This window comes from Rhinopithecus bieti, unplaced genomic scaffold (assembly GCF_001698545.2).
Source record: "Rhinopithecus bieti isolate Rb0 unplaced genomic scaffold, ASM169854v2 scaffold_76666, whole genome shotgun sequence".
In the NCBI taxonomy this organism is placed as follows: Eukaryota; Metazoa; Chordata; class Mammalia; order Primates; family Cercopithecidae; genus Rhinopithecus; species Rhinopithecus bieti.
Genome location: NW_016829831.1, coordinates 1,109,164 through 1,120,704, shown reverse-complemented (window position 1 = coordinate 1,120,704; position 11,541 = coordinate 1,109,164). Strand labels below are relative to the sequence as shown.

The 11,541-nt window shown below is 40.7% G+C and overlaps 1 protein-coding gene across 1 annotated transcript in view; it reads left to right on the top strand.

Annotated features, from left to right (window-relative positions):
* The window catches only part of IL18RAP (interleukin 18 receptor accessory protein), a 32,803-nt gene that overhangs the window by 13,379 nt on the left and 7,883 nt on the right, over positions 1 to 11,541 (top strand). The window contains 3 exon segments of the mRNA XM_017864995.1: positions 4,088 to 4,238; positions 8,119 to 8,184; positions 9,983 to 10,106. Of these exon segments, the coding sequence (XP_017720484.1) occupies positions 4,088 to 4,238; positions 8,119 to 8,184; positions 9,983 to 10,106 (341 nt within the window).

Here is an 11,541-nt window from a genome sequence, read left to right as displayed (position 1 = left end):
AAAAAAAAAAAAAAAAAAGACAATCTAACTTATGCCACATTCTCTTGCCACACTTCTGACATGGCTGCTGGGTTGATTTTAAGCCCTATGTGGCATGGAAGCTTTTGTTTGTTTGTTTGTTTGTTTGTTTTAGTGATAGGATCTAATTCTGCTGCCTAGGTTGGAGCGCAGTGGTGTAATCACAGCTCACTGCAGTCTTGAACTTCTGGGCTCAAGTGATCCTCCAGCCTCAGCATCTCAAGTAGTTAGGACTACAGGCAAACACCACTGCACCCAGCTAATTTTAAAATTTTTTGGTAGAGAAAGGGTTTCACTATGTTGCTCAGGCTGGTTTCGAACTCATGGTTTCAACCAATCCTCCTGCCTTGGCCTTCCAAAGTGCTGGTATTAGAGGTGTGAGCCATCATGCCAACCACAAAGAGGTTTGTTTTTTGAGATGGAATCTCTGTCTTTGTTGCTTAGGCTGGAGTGCACTGGCACAATCTTGGCTCACTGCAACCTCCACCTCCTGGGTTCAAGCTATTTTTGTGCCTCAGCCTCTCGAGTAGCAGAGATTACAGGTGTGGGCCACCACACCCAGCGAATTTTTGTATTTTTAGCAGAAAAGGGGTTTCACCATGTTGGCCAAGCTGGTCTCGAACTCCTGACCTCAGGTGATCCACCTGCTTTGGCCTCTCAAAGTGCTGGGATTACAGGTGTGAGCCATCATGCCAATCACAAAGAAGTTTTGTACCTGTACCTGATACTTTTTCTCATTTCCTGGTTCTTGTAACTGGCACCTGTTGGCATCCTGTGGGCCTAGTGCTGTGGAGAACTGGTGAGCATGGTGAGACTGGCTAGATACAAAGATGGATGTGTTTCTAAATAAAGAAGAAGGTAATTTAATGAGCTTCTAGATAGGAAGCAGATAATTTAGATTGTATTTCTCAAAACTGTTTCCGGGGTTGAAACATTGGCCTGTTTGATTATTCTCACTATGAACATTTCAGAACTCTGAAGATCTGGACAGCTTTCTAACACGTGTTCAAAACAATCATCTATATGCTGTCTAACCAACACTGAAACAGAGGAAGCATTACCTTCCTTGTTCAGAACAGAATATTGCCACAGCTCACAGTTGTTTTAGCTTTGGGACAGCCCCATTATATGACTGATTTATTCTGAGCTGGAAGGCAAGTCTTTTCACCAAAACTGAAATCAAGCCAGTTCTATTTTTGTTTGTGGAGTAGAATTTGTAACTTACGTTCATGATATTATATTTACTTCTGTTAAATGATAATTTGTTGTTTTTAGTTCATTCTACGTGTCAAGAGGTTGGAATTCTGATTTTGAATGCTGACATATTAGCCATCGCACGCAGGTTTGTGAGGCATGTAGATGAGATCAGCATGATATGTTCTCACTCAAGCCCCTGCTAAAACTACTGACCAGGCTAGCACCAGGGATAGAGTGCTCTGCTGTTGACTCCAGTTTGATCCTTCTAGTTGCATATGATTCATTCATCCGCAACGCAAGGTGCTGCTTAATTAACTAAAAGGGCACTCAAATGCCCTGTATCTGATCATTCAGCTCACAATCTACCTTTGGTTTAACAGAGAGATCATGGGAATATTTTTCAAATGACTCACTATAGCAAAGATACTCTGTGTCTGCTGTACTCCTCTGAACCTCTGGTCTATTCCATTGTGGGCAACCATGAGATTACCTTGATATGATTGTTGTTAGTAACCTGGCTGATATTAACCATCACTTCCTTTCCTAAGGGTTCATAAACCATCCGTTAAATAATTAATTCAAGACTTTCACTAGAAATTGACATCTAGCCCAGTATCAATAATTTCCATAATATACTCCAATATATACCTTAGTATACTCCATAATATACCTTAAAAGATAAATATTCATTAAAAAAATCTATCAATAGAATGTTGGTAGTTGATAACTGGGGCAAGAGACTGCAACTACACTTAACAGGAAAGAGCAGCATAGACAACAGAAACATAAAAGCAAAGGGGATATTCAGTGAATGGTCACACTGAATGGCTCACTGTGATGGGAGTTGAGAGTTCTTGAGTGGTTTAATTAGGACTAGAATGGAAATAAAGGTTGTCGGTTGCTTATGATGGTTACGGGGACCTTGTTGATGTGTTTGAACTTTACAAGTGTGAGTCCTGATCCAGGACAGGACAGAAAGAAGTGGAAACAGGAAGAAGGTGGCAGATGCTAGTGGTATTTCCATGTAATAAAATGAAAGATTAAAAGCTTTGACTGGGAGTGTGTGTAAAATAGATGAGTAGAATATTTGGAGTCTTTCTGGCTCAACATATGTTCACAGTATTTACCAAGTTAGAGATAGTAGTAGTAAATTCAATTAGGGGCAGGAAAGCTGTGATGAATACAGACCTGGACACAATGAGTCTACGATAAGGAACATTAAAATGGACATGGAAAACCTGAAATGCACCAGGGAGAATGGGCCAGGGAGGAGAGTGAAAGAAATGCAGGTCTTTGGAGTCTTCCCAGACTAGGTAGTGGAAGCCCAGCTAGGAGCCCCACTGTGTTGCCCAAATCCAGGACGTACCATTCCCATAGAATAACACAGTGTGCATGATGCTCAGTAGCTGTACTGGTGGGTAGTATAAGAAATCGATAATATTGCAGTATAATAACTGTGTTCTTCTCCCTGTTTCACACATACCTTTAAAAGTCCTTTGCAGTGTCTTCAGCTTTTTTTTTTTTTTTTTTTTATGCCTCCATTTGTTTGAAGACTTACGGACACTATTCATCCAGATTCACAGTGGTGGATGTTCCTGTTTCCATATTCTGTTCATGACTGCTTCACATATGAGCAAAACCAAGAGTTCCCTGTGCAGCTGCATTAGCCTCTCTTTGTCCTATGAGGATGATCTGTAATTGTATTATTAGAATGGGTTTCCCATCATCCTTGGCATAAATTGCTTCTCCCTAATTTCTTTTCTTTGATGTTTCCTCTAAGTTCCATTTCATAAAGTCTTCATGGTACACACTAAGCCTCACTTACGTTTTTATGGGTAAAATGATGTATTATTCCCCATCCTCCCCTGTGGCTTAGGTGAGGTCTTAGGGATGGCTCTGTGTCCTCCCTCCATCACGTTCTCATGCGATTTATGACATGCCTCTTCCCCAAATTCTGATCTTTGTATGTTATCACTGCGTCCTCTGAAGCTTTATCTTTGAATTTCCCCCTGTGTTTTAAAACTTCCTTTGGAAAAGTTCCTGATTCTTGAGATCATCTAGTATATATTTAGCCTTGTATACCACCACCTCTTGGCCTTGTTTTGCTTCCTGTCCACAGCTGCCCTTCTCTGGCCGGTCTGTCCCCACCTGGGTCTCCTTTCCAGCCTGCTGGAAATTCCTTCTTGGACCACAGGAAACACACTAGGGATGTGACGTGCGGGAATCCCAGCTTCTACCAGTAGGCAGGCAAAGTGGAAGGGAAATTCTTCAATCAGAAAATGAAACTCAGAACCAGAAAAAAATGAGACTGATTCTCAGTGCTCTCACTTACCAGCTTTGTCAGAGAGAGAGAAAAGCCACTCACGTTCCAGAACCTCTGTTTATATAAGTATTTATTTATAAGTATGTATCTGTTTATATATGTAAATATATACTATATATTATATATGTGTGTATATATATGTATGTGTGTGTGTATATATATATGTGTGTGTATGTATACACAGACACATTAAAAATTCATTTTGGTGTCAGCCCTTAGAACACTACATGTCTTCTAGAATACTCTGAGGGCTCCACTTCACGCATGCTCTGGGAAGTCCTATGTTAAATAGCTCTTTAGGGGCTGATCAGGTTTGGAGGTTCGACTCTCTTATTTTTGCACATAATGCAATTGTATTAGAAAATGCCTCTTGTTTCAAATATACAAGCACAGTTTTTGAACACAATGTCTTCCTAGCTTGTGGGATACCCTTATCTTGGATTGACCTTCTTCCTCCCTGTTCAAATTTGTAAGATTTTCCTTTAGGTATGTATTTCATACAGTTTTTCTATGGCAAAAATTATCTGCTTAAAATATCTTTTGGATTAGAATGGAGAACTCCTCTCTATGACAAGGAGCAACCGAATCGTAGTGGATGAAGTTTACGTCTATCACCAGGGCACATACATATGTGATTACACTCAGTCGGATACTGCAAGTTCGTGGACGGTCAGAGCTGTTGTTCAAGTAAGAACCATTGGTAAGTGAGATTTTTATCTCAAGATTGAGATCTGAGAGCCAAATTAAAATTATCTTCTTTTGACATACTTAGTTTTTCCTCTTAGGGAAAAAAAAGGATAGTCATACACTTGTAATCACGTAAAACCTTTCATGTGGGCAAACATCAAAGTTGCCATCCCCCAAGGAAGGATAAGGTATGAAACAGGTTCAAATTCTCACAAGTTGGGTTGTCCATGAATACGTCCCTGATTTGCTTTTGTAATAAATTTTAAGAATGTATTAAACATTTCACACAGAGAAATATTGTGACATCCAGGTACCTATCACCAGTTTTAACCATGTTACAATTTTCCCACATGCTTAAAATCATGATTTTTTTTTCTTCAAAGAAACAAAACATTGCAAAGACAACTTGAGGTCTATGATCCTATTCTCTTCCAGGCCTTTGTTTCTGCAGTATAGTCACATCTTGTCATTTATATCATTTCCATTTATGTTTTATACTTTTCTACATACGTATGCATCTATTAATAAAATAGAATATTGTTTTGAGTTATGAAATATGTTTGTGTCATAAACACTTGGTATTATATTAAATTATTGGTCTGTCAATTTACACACCCATTAGCAGAAAATGCCCTTTATTCCCAAATAATATTTGGTGTTATCAGACTTTATGACTGGTGTTAAGTGGAGCTTCTTTTTTGTTTGTTGTTTTCTACTCCATAGTATACTTCCCTGGCTAATATGAGGTTGAGCAGCTTGCTATATGTTTTGTGGTTCATTGACTTTCTTCTGCAACTTGTCTATTTTTGCCCTAACCTTTCCCTTGGGTCATTCTTACTAGATCCGCAAGTATCAGCTTGAATCAACTATGTGATAGAATTAATTTAAATGTGGCCTAAGAAGTCAAAACATAAAAGAGCCAGTCACTCATGCTTTATATCAAAGAGCTACAGAGTGGTTGATGTACTCTTAGTTAAGATATTAATCTTCTTTTATTACAAGATACAAACCACACGGAGCACCCCAAAACCAAGTGAAACCCTCCTGCTCATTGCACCCTCTAGCATTCAGAATTATTTTATATTACTTTAGATTAGATCTTACATCGATTTCATTTTATATTATTAGATTGCTCCTTGAAAGAGAAGTTAGAATGTGAATACCCCACTCGCACCACTTTTCCCCTCCAAGTGATGTGTAATTGTACTTTTATTCAGCCATCACTCAGCTCCTCAAATTCTTCATGGCATAATCTGCTTTTCTCTCACCCAAGGGACACCTTGCAACATCTGTTGCACCTCTTTCAGTCAAGCCCTCTCTGTCATCATCTCTGTCTTCATCATTTAGTCATTCATTCTCGCATTTATTCATTTCCACACAAATATTTACTGAACACCTAATATGTGTCAGGCTTGGAGCTAAGGCTGCAAGAATGAGTGCCCGGATGCTTCTGGCCTCCAAGAGCTTTCCATTTTGGGAAGAAGAAAAAGGTGAAGCAAGTATTACAATACAGTGCAGTGAGAGAAAGGAACACTATGGGCACATGGAGGCCCACCAGACCCAACCTGGGGAAGCCCGCTCCAAGTGAGAACTGACGGATGAGGACACACCAGCTCAGTAAGGGTGGGGGAGCTTCCATTCCAGACTGAGGCAGCAGCAAGCTGATGTCCAGGAGATAAAGGAGAGCATCTGGGAGCAGGACTGACATCACACTCTTCGAATACGTGTGAGGTGTTATGAAGGAACAATGGGAAGGCATTGAGGGTTTTAAGTGGGAGAATGTCATGACTGAATTTGTATTCAAGATAGATCACCTTGTTTGCTGGGTTGGAAGTGGGTTTTTAAGAGCAAGAATGGAGGCAGGGAGAAGAGTTAGGAAGTTCTGTGGTCAAGCAGGCAGTTGCTGATGGGGATCTGAACTAGGGAGTGGTAGAGGGAATGGAGAGAAGTGGATGACTTTGGAAATGTTCAGGAGGTACATCTAAAGGATTTGGTGTTCGGGAGCAAGGAAGAAGGAAAGCAGGTGTCATGGATACAAGCCAGCCTTTGAGCTGGTCAAGGAGGGAATCTGCTGACAGAGCACATCAATACAGAGGATGAGAACAGGCACAGTCATGGAGCAGCAGACTTGACTCATGGTTAAACTATGCCTCTGCTTGTGCTGTAAATAGACCTAGTAGAGGTGATGAGAAGTGGCTGGACTTGTAAGTCAACAGAGCATGATGATGGTTTTTACGTAAAAGGTAGGAGAAAGAGAAGAATCAAGGATGTTTTTGTTTTCTGCCCTGGATAAGTTAGGGAATGGTGGCACCATTTAACGAGACTCAAAAAGCTGAAGGGAAAGAGCATTTGAAGAGCAGATTAAGTATTAGGCTTAAAAGGACTTAGTCATCCAAGGCATGATGACAAGTAGGTATTTGGACAAGCCAGTCTGGAGAAGTTAGGGCTGGAGATGTGAATGTGAAGATGGTCAATTTTTACATAATATCTGAAGCCAAAGAACTGAATGAGATCACCTAGGAAGTGAGTATAGAGACAGAAGGGCCTAGAGCTGAACCCGGGAATGCTTGAAGAGGTGGAAAAAAGGAAGACAATCCTCAAAGGGGATGGTAACATACATCAGCAAGTGAATATCAGTGGAAGGGTGGCGAGAAGAGCAACAAAGAAAGTGAAATTGATGAGGTAGGAAAGACATAATCTCAGGCACCAAGACCTTTCATAGGGAAGAGGCCTAGAGGGTAAACTTAATACCCAGGGGTATCAGGAGGAGTGAAAGAACACCAGGAGAGGACTAATAGTTAAAAGAGACACAGAGGAAGGGACAGGCACAGAGAAGCGAATATAGTGGTTGAAGGTAAGCAGTAGAGTACAGGCACATGGAACCAAAAGAAGAGAGGGTTTCAAAGAGAGCATGGCCAACAGTGTCCAATGCTGCTAAGAGGTAAAGTAGATGAAACTTGATTATGCCCAATGGATTTAGGTGCATGGGTGGCACTGGTGAGTTTGGCTAAAGCAGTTTCAGTGGAATGATGGCGGCGGAAATCAGGTTCCATAGGAGGTGAGCGGGTGGAGGGAATTAGCACAGAGAACTGCCTTTCAAGAATTTGGCTGGGAAGGAAGGAGAATAAGTGAAGCTGGGGATATAAGGCAGGGAGCGTTTTCTCTTTTTTAGGATGATGAGACTGAGCATGAATAAATGTTGATGAGAAGAAGCCCAGAGAAAGAGAGAGAGAAGGAAAGAGAGACAAGTTAAAAATACAGGACTGAGATGGTGCAAAGGGGAGAAGGAGGATTCTGAGAAGTAAAAGTAGATTATGTCAACAGCAAAGACCCTGAATTTTTCTTTATCCAGAAAAAGACACAGCTTTAGGAGGAAGTTTGACAGTGGAGGCGTATTTGAAAGTTTGTGGCAAGAAGTTGATTGATAAAATTGTTAATTAAGGACTGGACTCTTTATTTTGAAATAAACCATGAGTTAAAGGATGGAGAGGTGGACTCAGATATGCTTGACTTGCACAGTTTCTCGGGCAGATTCTCCTTTTGGTTCGATTACTCAGCCAGATGGCACCACAAAGAAATCTCGTAGGAAAAGACAGGGATAGGAGCTCAAGTCTGCAAGGGGCAGGATTAGTATGAAAGAAAATACATGCAGGAGGATATGGATCAATTAACAACTAATGTTCTACCAGCACCCACAACCTGATGTGGCAGTCATTCTAGGGGGCAAGCTTTTTACATGGAAACCGGAATTCCTAAACTTACAGATAATAGGTAAAATTTGAAGACAGAACCCTAAGACGTTTAGATCAAAGTGTGGCTGTGCACCCAAATCTTCATCAGGCAGGCCTTCAGACTTCTCAATGCAAATAATAATCTTTGTGTTCATCTTCCAGTGGGAGACACTAAACTCAAACCAGATATTCTGGATCCTGTCGAGAGCACACTGGAAGTAGAACTTGGTAAGCTGGGCCTCATCGCCTTTGAATGACATTGTGCTGCTGGGAGCAGGTCTAAGTGTGATAGAAGGAAAACAGCATTGGGATTTCTAGTCAAACAGAATTGGGTGTGAATTTTAACTTAGCCATTGACTAGTTTTGTGACCTCGCACAGTTACTTCATCCTTTAAGCCTCAGTACTTAAATCTGCAAATAGCTACCATAAAACTGACCCTAAAAGATTATATTGCGGGCTGGGCGTGGTGGCTCATGCCTGTAATCCCAGCACTTTGGGAGGCTGAGGTGGGTAGATCACTTGAGGTGAGGAGTTTGAGACCAGCCTGGCCAACATGGTGAAACCCATCTCTACAAAACTACAAAAATTAGCCGGGTGTGGGGGTGGGTGCCTGTAATCTCAGCTACTCAGGATGATGAGGCAGGAGAATCACCTGAACCTGGGAGGCGGAGGTTACAGTGAGCCGAGATTGCGCCATTGCACTCCATCCTGGGTGACAGAGTGAGATTCCATCTCAAAGAAAAAAAATATATTCAGAAATAATGGGACAATGTATGTTAAGTAGCTGGAGCGTAAAACATGATCAATAGATTTTTATCCTTTCTTAACTTCCCCCAGGAACAGGTAGTTTTGTGTATGTTGGTTAGATCTATCAGTTATGACTACAAATTCACCAACCTGAGTAACATTAACTCTTACGAATATGACATTTAGTCTGGCCTTTAAGAGAACTGCAGTAGCATTCTACAACCCCTGCTCAAACAATTTGTATTTCAAAGTAGTGTCTTCTTTGGGGTTGAGGAGAAATCGACTTCCCTGTGGTCTCATTTTATTTTGTCAACTTCAATAACATCTCTGTCTTTCTACACAGACAAATAAGAATTGTTGTATTTAAAATAAAATGCTGTTTTTCTTTTAATAATATAAATACTTTCTAAAATGCTACTAAAATATTTATTATTTTAGAAAGAAATGTAAAACTACATATTATGATATAAGATCACTAGGTGGCAGGAGTGGTGTGTTCTGACTCTAGAAATAGCACTAGCTATATGCTCAACATCACAGGAGTGGAAGGAAGGAGGAAAGAAGGAGGAAAAAATTAGATTAATTCAAATAGTCAAGTTACATATGTATTAGTGAATTATCAGGTATTACCAGTGGAAAAACGTTAAGGTGCGAAGATGAGTTTTCAAATGGAGCTCCTAATCATTTCATGGTTAAATATGAGGTTTGAGGCAGAGCATATCCGAATATTCCTCATGGAAAAAAATGGGTAGAAAAAAGTTAGTCTCGTAATATGCATGTCCATCCATAGTGAATTATTCAGAAAAGTTGCTTAATATCAAAATAATTTTTTATTTAAACCACGTGCTACAATAACATTATGATTTTTACTTAATAAACAAATACTGGATAGTAAAATTGTCTTTATGGACACACCTTGTGCTTCAATAGTAGTGTAGAAGACCGGGCTGATCTCAGAAACTCCTCATTTTCTTAGTTTTTCTTAGTGTCTCCCTCAATCCACATAAGAACCCTTAGTGATATAATCATGCTCATCTTCATTTTAAGAACATACGGTCATAGGGTTGAGATAGAAGGATTGCCCATTAGAACAAATGTACCTGGTTTTATGCATTTCTGAAGGAGAGATGTGTAGACGTTTCATTATTTCTGGCACACATATTCTACCTGCAAACCTGACTGTATCAGGAAACAGCTCCTGGCGACATCTTCCTCCCAAACAGGACAAAGTGTTCTCACCAGCTTCCTTCTTGTTTTCTCTGGCCTCTTCATTTTCAGGAAAGCCTTTAACTATTAGCTGCAAAGCACGATTTGGCTTTGAAAGGGTCTTTAACCCTGTCATGAAATGGTACATCAAAGATTCTGACCTAGAGTGGGAAGTCTCAGTACCTGAGGCAAAAAGGTAAGAAAAAACCTCACGGATTCTGTTCTCTGCAATTCAGAAGAGATGCTTTTACCTTTAGAAACGTCTCAAATAAACAGTCGATGGTGTAACCACGAGCACTGACTAGTGGTGAAAATAAAAGTACAGAAATGCAAAGTGCAAAGGGCCATCGAATGAAATATTCAAGTTATTTTAAACCTCAATTTGTAGACACAGTTTGACATGGCTGCTCTCAAAGTTAAGCTCTTGAGCAGACAGGTGTACTGACCCAGACTGCTTGGAGATAAGTAATACGTCCAAGAAATGGGAGGAAATGCTGCCTACCCTCACTCTGTGTTTCACCTGTGCCTCCCGTTTAGAGAGTGTTGGATCCAGGGATCCAGATGTGTGGGGTAATGAACAGTCTGGGAAACATCCAGGGGAAATGGCATCATAATAAGAAGTCTGACAAAAATATGTGAAGTGAAGAATACCTGAAGCAACGTAACCCTGAAAAAGAGGATCACAGGAAGGCTCTCTGTCTTGAAATCCTTGGAGGGCTCTCTGCTTGAAGTCCTTGGGAGCTATTATGCTGTTTGAGAAATTTGACTTGGTTTCTTGCTCTCTGGGGCACAGAACCCAGATCAGTGGTTGGAATTTACTGGTGAGATATTTTGGCCAGTAGAAAACCCTAGCTATTTGGAGCTATCCAATCACAACAAAAGTTGACCTCCAGTCTCCAGAAGGATCAAAGGGCCTGGATCCAATGATGTCCAATTAGACATATCTCTAAAGGATGCATTCCCTGATTTTTCCAAGATGTGACCCAGAGTAAGAGTCTATGCATTAAGCACCTTCTTCTGATACTTAATAGACATCAATAAGCAAATGCAATATCATTTTGAAAAGCATATGTCATTACAACAAAAGTACAGAACAGGTTTTGGTCACAACAATAAAATTTAGCAAGAATTTCTAAGATCAGGAAGGTCATTGGGGCCCATCTTAAGCTGATATTGCATTAGAATTCACAGTAAGAGAGTGTAGTCAAGAGAGTATGCTTTGACATCACCCAGCCTTGGGTTTAAACCCATTTTCTATCTAGTGGCAACATGACCCTTAGCCCCTGTGAGCCTACATCACCCCATTGATAATCTATGGATGATAACCTGCACTTTGCAAGCTCACTGGGAGGGGTGGTTACAGCAGAGGTGTTGTGCCTATCAGAATGTGTGACAGGTAGGAAGCACTCAGTGAATAGGAGCTGGCACCGTGGTCTCAGAGCAACACAGCCTAAAACATCTTTCACAAACACAAGATTTCTTAACACAAAGATGGATTGTAGATTGGTAACTTCAGAGAACTCAAATTGTGAATAAATGCCAAGACTCCCAACTTCCTGGGTGGAGCAGCGTGGCACAAGCCCAGGAATCAGGCTGCCCACTGCCTGCGGTGTGGTCTGGGGCTGCTCACG